The sequence below is a fragment of the Equus przewalskii genome, chromosome 1, assembly GCF_037783145.1.
Source record: "Equus przewalskii isolate Varuska chromosome 1, EquPr2, whole genome shotgun sequence".
NCBI lineage: Eukaryota > Metazoa > Chordata > Mammalia > Perissodactyla > Equidae > Equus > Equus przewalskii.
Window position 1 is genome coordinate 160,334,220 of NC_091831.1, and position 14,961 is coordinate 160,349,180.

General features: G+C 38.2%; 1 protein-coding gene across 1 annotated transcript; it reads left to right on the forward strand.

The window, feature by feature from the left end:
* The first annotated feature begins 410 nt into the window (after nucleotides 1-410).
* LOC139082962 (olfactory receptor 6E1-like) lies at nucleotides 411-1,388 on the forward strand. Its single transcript, XM_070617004.1, has one exon. It carries the CDS (start codon nucleotides 411-413, stop codon nucleotides 1,386-1,388), a length of 978 nt encoding a protein of 325 aa, XP_070473105.1.
* Nucleotides 1,389-14,961: the final 13,573 nt, after the last annotated feature.

Below are 14,961 nucleotides of genomic sequence, written 5' to 3' on the forward strand. Positions count from 1 at the left end.
CAGAAAGTTTACCACCCTCAAATGAACTACTTATGAAAGAAGACCCAATATTGGAGCAGAGATAAAAGTAAAAGCTATTGAAAGAGGTGATAATCTTAGGGGCAAAAGAATGCATTAAGGAATTAGGAATAAAAGTTTCATTTAAAAATGTAAGCCAGGATAATTTCTGGATTGAGACCTTACAAAGGCCACCTCCAAATCACCACTTTCTCCTCTAACATACAGACACAGCCGGGAGCAAGCATGAGACAGATACCCCCAGAAGCTCGGCAAAATAAGCTTGAGTAGTCAGTGGGGGGAAGATATGTCCTTCAGAAAAAACAGGGTTCCTTCAGCTCAAAATGCCACCCTCATCCCTCTTGACTTTCACTTCCAAATGTCCTCAGATCCCCAGAACATCATGACTTCTGATGCTGCACACCTTTGATGCACCATCTCCAACAGAGATCAGAAGAGCCATGGGGAACCACACCACAGTCACCGAGTTTGTCCTGCTAGGGCTCTCAGATGCCTGTGAGCTGCAGATGCTCATCTTCCTGGGGCTCCTCCTGACCTACCTCCTCACTCTACTGGGGAATCTCCTCATCATGGTCATCACCCTCATGGACAGACGCCTCCACACCCCCATGTACTACTTCCTCCGCAACTTTGCTGTCCTGGAGATCTGGTTCACCTCTGTCATCTTCCCCAAGATGCTGACCAACATCCTGACTGGGTACAAGACCATCTCCCTCCCAGGCTGTTTCTTACAAAGTTTCCTCTATTTCTTCCTGGGCACCACAGAGTTTTTCTTACTGGCGGTGATGTCCTTTGACAGGTATGTGGCCATATGTAATCCCTTGCGTTATGCCACCATCATGAGCAAAAGGGTCTGTGTCCAGCTGGTTCTTTCTTCGTGGTTGGCAGGATTCCTTCTCATCATTGTTCCAAGTTTCATCCTATTTCAGCAGCCATTCTGTGGCCCCAATATCATTAATCACTTCTTCTGTGACAACTTTCCACTCCTGGAACTCATATGTGCAGACACAAGTCTGATAGAGCTTCTTGGGTTTATTGTGGCCAATGTCAACTTACTAGGCACTCTGTCCGTGACAGCCACCTGCTATGGACACATCTTCCACACCATCCTGCGCATCCCCTCAGCCAAGGAGAAGCAGAAAGCCTTCTCAACCTGCTCCTCTCACATCATTGTTGTGTCTCTCTTCTATGGAAGCTGCATCTTCATGTACATCCGGTCAGACAAGGGTGACCAGGGGGAAGATAGAAACAAGGTGGTGGCTTTGCTCAACACCGTGGTGACCCCGATGCTCAACCCCTTCATCTACACCCTGAGGAACAAACAGGTGAAGCAAGTGTTTAGGGAGCAGATGAACAAGCTCTTCTTATAAAGCTGTGGAACCAAGAGGCTAAAGCTAGGATTCCCAGAAAAGCTAAGGAAATATCAGGCCCCTGTAAGAAATCGAGAATTTCCCATTCAGAAAAATGAAATGTTTCTTGGTGCCAGTCACTACGCAACTCAGCATAAACTCAGAAGCTATATAGACCCTCAAGGCATTTTTCTTAATTACCATATTTGAATATTTCTGTTTGTTCTATCTGTGTCTGCCTGGCTTCCCAGCAGAATAGAGCAAACTCTTTGAGGGCAGGGTCTAGCTCTGTAATTCACCATTAGCTTCAAGCATCAAACCATTGTCATACACCATATAAATACTCAGCAAGTACTTGCAGACTGATTCATTGCTTTGTGTCTGTTTCTCCAGCGGAGAGGAGAACAGTCCTTAGTTGGGATCATTCTCATTTCACCCTGAGGCTCATTGCTTACTATTTGCATATATGCTTTTTTAGCATTAAAATTCGTAGAAATTCCTCATTCCTATTGATGAAGACTCTTCCACCTACCAGTTTTCTCATCTATAAAATGGAGATGATGATGTCCATTCCAAAAGATTATGATGAAAATCAAATGACATAGTCTATGCAGAGTGCCTTAAAAAGTCACTGGCAGGGCACGCCCCATGGTTAGGTTCAGCGTGCTCATCTTCAGCAGCTCGGGTTCATGGGTCTGCATCCCGGGCGCAGACCTATACCACTCATCAGCCGTGCTGTTGTGGCAACCCACTTACAAAATAGAGGGAGATTGAGATGTTAGCTCAGGGCTAATCTTACTGAGCAAAAAGAAAAAAAGTCACTGGAACATAGTAAGTACTCAATAAATGTTAGTTCCTTTCCTCCATTTCTCACCCACCTCTCTCTTCCTTTTTGATTTCAAACTACTAATCAACAAAAGCATTTTTATTCAAAATGATGTAAATTTTGTATTCAAAATGTTATATAAAATCTTATATAAACTTAAATATGATATTTGACCTATTGAAATTTGTTACTAAGATCTTCACTATTTTGATGAAGACAAAAAGAAAGCCACATCGATAAACAAATGTTAAATAATGAAATTAATTAACATATTAAATTATTCCAAAATATTCATTATGCAAATGCCATGTTCAAGGAAAAGTACTGTGTGGTCTGGGAGAAAATACTTAATCTATGCCTTTGAAGAATTCGAACTCTAATAAGGAAGATAGAAAGTACAGAAATAACCATAATTCAGGGAAACAATGATTTGTGTAAGAAAATATCATGTGTAACTCTTCAGTGACAAATTTGAAAACCAAGAGGGAATGGTGATTTCCTAGAAAAAGAGAATTTTCAAAAATCTTAAAAGAAATACTAAACTTAATTAGACAAATTACCATATAAAGCTATCAAAATGGGATTATATATCTACTAGAAACTCAAAAACTGTGTCCTCAACAACAAAAACAAACAACCCAATACTACAAGTGACCAATAAGCACAGGAAAACATGTACAACTTCACTAACCGTTAGGAAAATGGAAATCAAAATCAAAATGAAATACTAATTCATACCCATTAAGATGGGTATTATTTTAAACATTTTTAATAGAAAATACTAAGTGTTGGCAAGAATGTGGAGAAATTAGACCCCTCATGCAGAACCCTTGGAATGCAAAATGGTACAGCCACTGTGGAAAATAGTATGGTGGTTCCATAAAAATTAAATATAGGTTTACCACAAATCCAGCAGGTCCACTTTTGGGCATACACCCAAAACAATTGAAAGCAGAAACTGCAACAGATATTTGCACATCCATGTTCATAGCAGCATTCTCACAATAGCCAAAAAGATAGAAACAACTTACACGTCCAATGATGAATATATGCATAAGCAAAATGTGGTATGTGCATACACGGGAAGATTCTTCAACCTCAAAGGGGAATGAAATTCTGTAAAATGCTACAATATGGGTGAAACTTGAAGACATTATGCTAAGTGAAATGTCAGACACAAAAGGATAAATATTGTATTATTCCACTTAAAAGAAGTATCTAGAGTAGTCAAAATCATGGAGACAGAAAATAGATCGGTGGTTACCAGGGGCTGGAGGCGGGGTGGGAATGGAGATTTAGTGTTTAACAGATACAGAGCTTCAGTTTTGGATGTTCAGTTCTGCAGATGGATAATGGTGATGAATGCACAGCAATGTTGATGTACTCAATGCCACTGAACTGTACACTTTAAATGATTAAAACAGTAAATTTTATGTTATATGTATTTTACCACAATAAGAAAAGTATATATTCCAGATCAAAAACAAAACGATTTTATCTTTGACTCTCCCTCTTTCTGTTATATCCTATAGCCAATCCAACAGCAAATTCTGTGGATTACAACTTCAAAATATATACAGAGCCCTCCTACTTATTACTACCACCACCACTCCCATCTTTGTCCATAACACCTGCCATTTCTTCTAGGTTCTCCATCGCCTACTCAACACCCAACCCCACTGACATATCCCTGGAGGAGGGCAGGGTTAGAAAACACAGGGAAAGGGAAGGTGGGCTTGCAGATTTAAGACAGAGGAGGCCAGCAACACACACCCTTTCTCTCTGAAGGTTTCCTGCCTGAAACAGGCCTTAGTAGGAAGGAGGAAAGAGTGCATTTTAATTTTAATTGAAGTTTGGAATTTGAACAGTTCCATAGGATTGGACAATTGAATAACTCTATTCTTTGGACTGATCGTGAATGAAGGACTTCTAAAATTATATAAGCAGCTGGAAAAACCCCCATACCTGTCTTAGATTCTATCCAAGGACTGTGGAAGAAATAGCTATATGAACAGGTTGAATGGGCATGCAGGAAAGGGCTAGAGTGAAGAATGCATAATACAAATAAAAAATTATTAGCCATAATATACAAAGAGAAACAACCAAATAGATAAATGAGCTAAGGATATGCATGGACACTTCACAGAAAAGCAAATCAAAAGAACCAATAAATAGGTGAAAAGACGTTCCACCATATAAATAGCCAGGACAATTCAAATTAAAATAACTCTTTTGATGATTAATGATGTATTTTTAATTTTTTAATGTAGTAGTGGTAATATATTTATATTTTACAGACTACTACTGTTTTAATACTTACAAAAACATTTACAGATGAAATGATCATGATGTCTGGGATTTACTTCCCAATAGTATGGAAAAGGGGAAAGTAGCTGGTAGTCTAGGAGAAACATGAATGGCCAAGACTGGGTTATTGCTGAAGCGATGACTGCATGGAGATTCATTATACCATTGTCTACCTTTGTATATGTTTGAAATTTCCATAGTAAAAACAGAAAATGAAAAGATAATGGAAACACTTCGAACAAGTGTAACATGCATATGTACCTATATCAATGCAACAGGAAAAATTTATAAAACATGTTACACAGGCAGAAGCTGGTAGGTCTTGGTTCCTGAAGAGATAAAATGACTGGAGGAAAAAACCATTCTTAAAGGAGATCCATAAGTATTGAGTCTGGATAATCAGAAAGATGTTATCACAGAGATAAGCAGTCAGGAGGAAAAGTTGGCTTGGGATATAACAGGATCAGTTCTGTTCCAGACATCTATAGTGTAAGTGCACCAAACTTGGGACATAACTGCCGACTGGGACAAGGTACTCTTTATAACAAGTTCCAAAAAGTGGATTTTCATAAAGCTCAGAAGAAAAGTGTGATGCTAATATTTGTAAGCTTATCACTAACCACTAGGAAAAGGAAGTCTCTATATTCAAATCTAGCAAGTAGCAAATACTGTTCTTCATAAGTTTATGTGAGAATAATTAATGATATAAACTGAGGTCAAGATTTAGAGTATAACAAAGTCCAAAGAACTTTTCATCAGAGGAGAACTCAAGACCAAAATTTGGTCTGAAAATGGGACCCCGGCCTTATAATCAGCGCCTCAATCCTGATCCTGCAAACCTGCCTGATCTTCCATCATTGAAGATGTGCTTTCTACTTAATTTTTGCCAATCTGACCTCCAAGCTCCCCAGAGACTACAGTCATACTCCTAAACTACCAACCAGACAAAAACTTTGCCACCTGCAGACAGAATTCTCGGACATCAACTGGCTGCAGTCTACCCAGACCACCAAATACTTCCTCTCATGGGTGCCCTTTCTATGCTCTCCCCCTCACCAGGCCTAGTCCTTCTCAAGGTTTTATCCTCTGGCCACAGTTCCTTTGGTCATGCTCTCAATCCACCTCTGCCTGCCCTTGTTTGTCTCCTCACCTATTAACTCTTCATCAAAATTCACGAAAGTTTTCCTATGTGATTTCTCCTCGAGACCCAGCAATAACACCCTAGATCTATTCTGCTGTTTTCTCTTGTCTGTTCTAATTTCTTATTCCTACCATCCCCCAGGGTGATGAATTTTGAAAGCATAAACAAGATCATGTCACTTCTCTGCTTAAAACCTTCCAGTTAAATTTGGAATGAAAACCATCCTCCTCACCAGGAGTGATCTTCAAGTCTCTGTAAATTTTAAACCCAGGACAACTCTCCTGCCAAATCTCAAATCATCACCACCCTCTTCCTAGCTCACTTTCTTTCTGCTGTACCTCAAAATACCAGCTCTTTGCCACACCGTGGCCTTGACATACATTCCTCTCTTTGCCTGGAACTCTCCCGACCAGTCACTTGGATGACTCCTACTTTGCGTTCAAGTCTGAGCTGCAATCCCACTCCCTCAGGCGTGCTTTTCCTGGCCATCCATCTAAGGCACATCTCACCTTTTTTCTCTCCAAAGCACCCAGTTCAATGCCTTCATTGCCCTTATAACAAGACATTTCTTGTTATCACATATTTATTCATGCTTGTTCCTCTTCCTGAAAGGGAGTATGACAAAAAGACTGATTTTCCAGTTCAGGTTCTTCTTCCTTTAGATGAGGGGCCATTTACCCAGAAACTAAGATTCACATAGTAAAAGTAGAACATGAGCAAGTTTTAGGCCTTGCCTGACTCTCTCGAGACCAAGTAGGGAAGAAAAAGAAGGATCCTTAGTCAACTCCCTTAGAAGAATTGAAGTTTCCATTCTCATGATGCCTGGCAGGGGCCCATGGATGGGTGATCCTCACCAGAGAGCTGCAGGGCTCTTTCTGGTCTGGGCAGAGGAGGAATACAATTTCTATAAGCAGATCCCAGCAACCAGTGTGTGCCATGTATACTCCCTACCTTCAGCTGTCCAGCTGTCTCCGCCTCCTTCTTACAGTTCATTGATATAGTTATGAATCTTACCAGGAGTTTGGTGAGGACAGAAGCGCTTCATATGAGGTGACCAGGTGTTTAGGGAGTGGGTTGCCAACCCTAGGCATCCCACCACATCAAGGATAGCCAGACTCTCAGAAAAGAGGCACTCTAATTGAATTAACTCACTAATCCATTTAAAACAGAGTTGAAAGCCAGTTATTCGTCTTTCAAATCCATCATCAGCTCCTAAAACCATGCCACTTACTGCAGTCAAGTTATATCAGCCAGTTTTATTCGGTTCAGGGAAGAGTTTGGTGACCAAAGAAAGTGAGATTAGAAAGTAGTTTTAGTTTGAATGGGATGGGGACTGTCCCAAGGCCCTCTTACCAAGATTCTCCCAAGAAAGCAAGCTCCATGGGTACCAGGGACCACGTCTGTTTCATTCACCACTCACAAGCATCCTCAGGGCATAGTACACTGCCTAGCACATAGTAGATGCTCAATAAACATGGATGGAAAGAATGACTAATTAACGGTTCTTCACACTCCCACTCATCCTTCAGGTGCTTTATATAAGTCCATCAGGAACATCTTCCCAGGTCCTTCAATATGGCTCAGGATCTACTATGAGCTCTCCTTCAGAACACTAGACACAATAGTAATTAAATACTTGCGTGCTTTTTTAATGTCTCTCTTCCCCATAAGACTGCCTCTGTGTCTCCCACATCTAGAGCAACACCTGTCATATAATAAACACTCAACAAGAATTTTTTGGATATTTTAATACCCATACTTTTTTTTGTTGCAATTAAACTTCATTAGAAGTTTCTGAGCTCCTTCTGAGAAGTAAATTTTTGATCCCAAACTTGAAGAAAATAAGAGTAAGGGGCCTGCCTAGGTCCTTATTCCCACTGGTGGTAAGGAATCTCAGGGGAAGCACAGCTCCATCCAGCAAGAGAAGAAGGAGAATCTCCAGATTGGTTAAGTTTCACCTGTGTACCTTCTGTATCTCTGAGTTTCCATGAAGACCAAAAAACCCCAAGCAAACCAGGCCTGTGCCACTTCCACAGAGACAAGGAGTCTACCATGAATAGCTTACTCCAGAATCTTCTATGGGCACTGTGTCCCTGGAAGGGCATGTGCCATTAGTCAGAAGCCTCTTAGGCCCAACTGCAGATGAGTCATATGAATATGCATCAATTGATGTCTGTCTCTGACTTAGTATAGGAGGGATGTAAGAATAATTAATTAGGTTTCTACATCCATTTCCTCAGGAAAGTGGTCCAGCAGTGACGCTGTAACGGAGCAGAAGCAATAGAAGCTTCCTGAGAAACTGTGAACCCAGGAGCTCTGGGGAACATGCAGAGATAGCTCATTTCTGAGGAGATCTGAGGATGTGTTGGTGACAACAGAGTCAGGGAGCATTTCTTAAGGGAGACTGGTCACTGGAAAACATGGAGGTTGAGTGACCCATGCAGAATAAATTAGAAAGGATCTGCCTATGTTCATGACCCGTAACCATGTTATAGCTCTGGATATTCCTCCACTTTGAATCTCTAGTGATTCCCCAAAGAAGTACAGTCCTTAGGCAACTTTGCAAAGCCAGGAGCTTCCTGTGAAAACTAGGAGTCCCCATCATCAGAACTGCCTTGAAGTCAATCAGGCACCTCGCCTACTAGCTTGTGAGGTGACCTGCCTTGGTGCAATTTTTGGAATGGGGGAAGGAGACTCTGATTCCCCTGGAAAGTCTGTCTAGAAGCCTGTCATCTGCTTTCACGTGTCCACTGGCAGGCTGTGGCACAGCTGAATTCTTTGATTTTATTCATCATTCTCGATATCCTGACTCATGTCCAGCTGATGAGTCACAGAATCGCTAAGGCTTTTTCTCACCATTTTCATGGACAGCCATTTGCTTCTCCTTTGTCTCTCCTGAAATGTGCTACACAACTCTTAACCCAAATGGGCTCACTGTGCTGGCTTCTTTTATGATTTTGTATTTAAGGTATTGTATAAGCAATAACAAAAAGAGGAAAGAAAAATCACCTAAAATCCCTCCGTCTTTATATGGTAGTTATGTTCATTTTCCCATGTTCTCATCTAGTCCTTGCCCATATAATAGTTTTCATAGCTACAATGTAGTGGGTTACTGTTTCTCTGATGCAAAATTATCACATTAGTTCCTGCTCCTGTGTCAGATAGAGTCAGCTCTTTCCTACAGAAGCTTGACTTAACCTGTCATTTCTATAAAGAATCGCCAATGACAAAATTGCTTATATGTAGAGCATTGTATATGAACCTCATGGTAACCAAAAACCTATAATAATTACACAAATAAATAAGAGAAAGGAAATAAAACATATTACTAAAGAAATCCATCAAAACACAAGGGAAGAGAGCAAGAGAAGAAGACAGGAACAGAGAAGAACTACTAAAACACCTAGGAAAAAAGTAACAACATGGCAATAAGTACATATTCATCAATAGCTACTGTAAATGTCAGTGGACTAAATGCTCCAATTAAAAGACATAGGATGGCTGATTGGATTAAAAAAAAACAAGACCCTTATATATGCTGCATACAAAAGACAGACTTTGGACCTAAAGACACTCACGAACAGAAAGTGAAGGAATGGAAAAAGATACTCTATGCAAATGGCAAAGAAATAAAATCTGGAGTAGCAATACTTATATTAGACAAAACAGACTTTAAAACAAAAACTGTAACAAGATACAAAGAGGAGGAATACATAATGATAAAGAGAACAAGCCAACAAGAGGATATAACACTTGCAAACATCTATGTTCCCAACATAGGAACACCTAAATATATAAAGCAATTATTAACAGACAAAAAAGGAGAAATAGACAGGAACACAATGCTAGCAGGGAACTTTAACACTTTACTTACACCAATGGATAGATCATCTAAACAGAAGATCAATAAGGAAACATTGGCCTTAAACAATACATTAGACCAGATGGACTTAGCAGATATATATAGAACATTCCATCAAAAACTGCAGAATACACATTCTTTACAAATGCACATGGAACACTCTCCAGGATTGATCACATATTAGGCCACAAAACAACTCTCAATAAATTTAAGAAGATTGAAATAATACCAAGCATCTTTTCTTACCACAATGATATGAAACTAGAAATCAACTACAGGAAGAAAATCAGAAAAGCCACAAATATGTGGAGATGAAACAAAATGAAACTGAACAACGATTGGGTCAATGAAGAAATCAAAGGAGAAATAAAAAAATACCTTCAGACAAATTAAAATGAAAATATGACATGCCAAAATCTATGGGATACAGCAAAAGCAGTTCTAAGAGGGAAGTGTATAGCAATTCAGGCCTACTCCAACAAACAAGAAAAATCTCAAATAAACAATCTAACAGTGCATCTAAAGGAACTAGAAAAAGAAGAACAAACGAAGCCCAAAATCAGTAGAAGGAAGGAAATAATAAAAATCAGAGTAGAAATAAATGAAATAGAGAATAAAAAATAGAAAAAATCAATGAAATCAAGAGCTGGTTCTTTGAGAAGATAAACAAAATTCACAAACCTTTAGCTAGACTCACCAAGAAAAAAAGAGAGAAGGCTCAAATAGAAAAATCAGAAATGAAAGAGGAGAAATTACAACAGACACCTCAGAAATACAAAAGATTATAAGCAAATACTATGAAAAGCTATACGCCAAGAAATTGGATAATCCAGAAGAAATGGATAAATTCTTAGAACCATACAACCTTCCAAAACTGAATCAAGTAGAAACAGAGAATCTAAATAGATCAATCACCAGTAAGGATATCAAAACAGTAATCAAAAACCTCCCCAAAAATAAAAGTCCAGGACCAGACGGCTTCCCTGGTGAATTCTACCAAAAATTCAAAGAAGATTTACTGCCTATCCTTCTCAAACTCCTCCAAAAATTAAAGAGGAAAGGAAGCTTCCTAACTCATTCTACAAAGCACACATTACCCCGATACCAAAACCAGACAAGGACAATAAAAAAAATAAAATTACAGGCCAATATCACTGATAAACACCAAGGCAGAACTCCTCAACAAAACACTAGCAAATTGAATAATTGGTCTGTCCAGCTGGGTACAGAAGGATTTTACTTAAACATGATAAAGGCCATATATTGCAAGCCACAGCTAGCATCATGTTCGACAGCGAAAGTCTAAAATCTTTTCCACTAAGATCAGACCAGACAAGGATGCCCACTCTCACCACTTTCATTTAACATAGTGCTGGAAGTCCTAACCAGAGAAATTAAGCAAGAAAAAGAAATAAAAGGAATCCAAACTGAAAGGAAAAAGTAAAATGTCTCTATTTGCATATGATATATTATATATAGTAAATAATATAGACTCTAAGAAAAAACTGTTAGAAATACTAAATGAATTTAATAAAGTTGCAGGATGTAAAATCAACATATAAAAATTGGTTGATTTTCCAGACACCAACAACGAGCTATCAGAAATTAAGAAAACAATCCCCCTTACAATAGCACCAAAAGAACAAAATATTAGGAATAAATTTAACCAAGGAAGTGAAAGACCTGTACAGTGAAAACTATAAGACGCTGATGAAAGAAATGGAAGACACAAAGAAATGGAAAGATATTCTGTGTTCATGGATTGGAAGAATTAATATTGTTAAAATGCCTAAACTACCCAAAGCCATATACAGATTCAATGAAACCCCTATCAAAATTTCAAGGGCATTTTTCCCAGAAATTAAAAAACAATCCCACAATTTGTATGGAACCACAAAAGACCCCAAATAGCCAAAGCAATCTTGAGAAGGAAGAACAGTGTTGCAGGCATCACTTTTCCCGATTTCAAATTATGTTACAAAGCTATTGTAATCAAAAGAGCACAATACTGGCAAAAAAAAAAAAACAGACACGCAGATCAACAGAACAGAATAGCTCAGAAATAAACCCATGTGTAAGTGGTCAATAAATTTTCAACAAAGGAGGCAAGAATGTACAGGAGAAAAGGATAGTCTCTTCAATAGATGGTGTTTGGGAAAATGGACAGTCACATGCAAAAGAATGAAACTGGACCCCTCTCTTACACCACTCACAAAAATCTACGCAAAATGGATTAAGGATTTGGCCATAAGGTCTAAAACCATAAAGTTCCTAGAACAAAAAAATACGAAGTAAACTCCTTGACAGTGATCTTGGCAATGATTTTTTGGATATGACACCAAAAGTAAAGGCAATAAAAATAAACAAGTAAGACTACATCAAACTAAAAAGTTTCCACATATCAAGAAAACAATCAACAAAATGAAATGGTAGCCAGACAAAGACAACACAAAGAAGGAACGTTATGGGCCAATATGGCAGATGAACATAAACACAAAAATCCTCAACAAAATATTGGCAAACCAAATACACCATGAGTTGAATTTATACCAGGGACATAGGGATGGTTCAACATCCACAAGTCAATCAATGTGATACACCACATTAACAAAATGAGGAACAAAAACCACATGACCGTCTCAATAGATGCAGAGAAAGCATTCAACAAGATCTAACATCCATTTATGACAAAAACGCTCAATAAAATGAATATAGAAGGAAAGTACCTCAACATAATGAAGGCCATATATGACAAACCCACAGCCAACATCACACTCAATGGGGAAAAACTGAAAGCCATCCCTCTGAGAACAGGAACAAGACAAGGGTGCCCACTCTCACCACTCTTATTCAATGTAGTACTGGAGGTTTTGGCCAGAGCAATTAGGCGACAAAAAGAAATAAAGGGAGTCCAAATTGGCAATGAAGAAGTGAAACTCTCACTGTTGCAGATGACATGAGTTTATATAAAGAAAACCCTAAAGAATCCATGGGAAAACTATTAGAAATAATCAACAATTACAGCAAAGTTGCAGAGTATAAAATCAACTTACAAAAATCAGTTGCATTTCTATGCTCTAATTACAAACTAACAGAAAAAGAACTCAAGAATATGATCCCATTTACAATCACAACAAAAAGAATAAAATATCTTGGAGTAAATTTATCTAAGGAGGTGAAAAACCTATACAATGAAAACTATAAGACATTATTGAAAGAAATCAATGATGACATCAAGAAATGGAATGATATTCCATGCACATGGATTGGAAGAATAAACGTACTTAAAACGTCTATACTATCTAAAGCAATCTACAAATTCAATGCAATCCCAATCAGAATCCCAATGACATTCTTCACAGAAATAGAACAAAGAATCCTAAAATTCATATGGGGCAAGAAAAGACCCCAAATAGCTAAAGCAATCCTGAGAAAAAAGAACAAAGCTGGAGGCATCATAATCCCTGACTTCAAAGTATACTACAAAGCTATAGTAATCACAACAGCATGGTACTAGCACAAAAACAGACACACAGATCAATAGAACATAACTGAAAGCCCAGAAATAAAACCACACATCTACGGACAGATAATCTTTGACAAAGGAGCCAAGAACGTACAACAGAGATAGGAAAGTCTCTTCAATAAATGGCACTGGGAAAACTAGACAGCCACATACAAAAGAATGAAAGTAGACCATTATCTGTTGCCATACACAAAAATTAACTCAAAGTGGATTAAAGACTTGAAGGTAAGATGTGAAACCATAAAACTCCTAGAAGAAAGTATAGACAGTACACTCTTTGACATCAGTCTTAGAAGGATCTTTTTGAGTTCTGTCTCTACTCAAGAGGGAAACAAAAGAAAAAATAATCAAATGGGACTACATCAGACTAAAGAGTTTCTGCAAGGCGAAGGAAACCAGGAACAAGTGAAAAGACAACTCACTAACTGGGAAAAAATATTTTCAATATCTGACAAGTGGTTAATCTCCAAAATATATAAAGAACTCATACAACTCAACAACAAAAAAACAAACAACTCAATAAAAAATAGGGAGAGGATATGAACAGACATTTTTCCAAAGAAGATAGACAGGTGGCAAACAGGCACATGAAAAGATGTTCAATGTTGCTAATCATCAGGGAAATGCAAATCAACACTACAATGAGATATCACCTTACACCTGTCAGAATGGCTATAATTACCAAGACAAAAACAACAAACGTTGGAGAGGATGTGGAGAAAATGGAACCCTCATACACTGCTGGTGGGAATACAAACTGGTTGAGCCACAAAGGAAAACAGTATAGACATTTCTCAAAAAATTAAAAACAGAAATACCATATGACCCAGCTATCTCACTATGGGGTATTTATCCAAAGAACTTGAAATCAACAATACAAAGAGACTCGTGCACCCCTATGTTCATTGCAGCATTATTCACTATAGCCAAGACATGGAAGCAACCCAAGTGCCTATCGACTGATGAATGGATAAATAAGATGTGGGGTGTGTGTGTGTTTATATATATATATATATATATATATATATATATATATATATATATATACACATATATAATGGAATACTACTCAGCCATAAAAAAGACAAAGTCGTCCTATTCACAACAACATGGGTGGACATTGAGGGTATTATGTTAAATGAAATAAGCCAGAGAAAGACAAACACCATACAATTTCACTCATACATGGAAGATAAACACATAAGCAAAGAGAACAAATTAGTGATTACCCAAGGGGAAATGGTTTGGGGGGTGAGCACAAGGGATAAAGGGGCACATATCTATGATAAGTGACAGATAATAATGTACAACTGAAATTTCACAACGTTATAAACTATTATGACTTCAATAAAATAAAATTTAAAAAACTTTAGACTACTGGTGGTGAGCATGATACAATCTGTACAGAAACTGATAAATAATAATGCCCATCTGAAATTACACAATGTTATAAACCATTATGATCTCAATAAAATAATTGATTAAAAAATTACCAGCTATTTGCCATACCATGGCCTTGACACACATTCTTCTCTTTGTCTCAAAGTCTCCCAACCAGAAACTCAGATAACTCCCACTCTGCCTTCAAGTGTGAGCTATAATCACACTTCCTCAAGCATGCTTTTCCTGGCCATCCATCTAAGGCACATTTCACCTGTTTTTCTCTCCTGAAACACTTAGTTTTATGCCTTCATAGCCCTCATAATGTCTTGTTGTCACATATTTATTCACACTTATTCCTGTTCCTGAGTTTGAGTATGACAAAAAGACTAATTTTACAGTTCAGTTTCTTTTTCTTTTAGATGAGAGGCTGTTTACCCAAAAACAAAGACTCACATAGCAGGGATAAAACCATGAGGAAGTTTAATGTCCTCCCTGACTCTCTCAAGACCCAGTGGGGAAGAAAAGGAAGGATCCTTAGTCACACGGGGG

Bases quoted from the DNA above. Each gene is read 5' to 3' on its own strand.
- LOC139082962 (XM_070617004.1), top strand. From the start codon at position 411: ATGCTGCACACCTTTGATGCACCATCTCCAACAGAGATCAGAAGAGCC.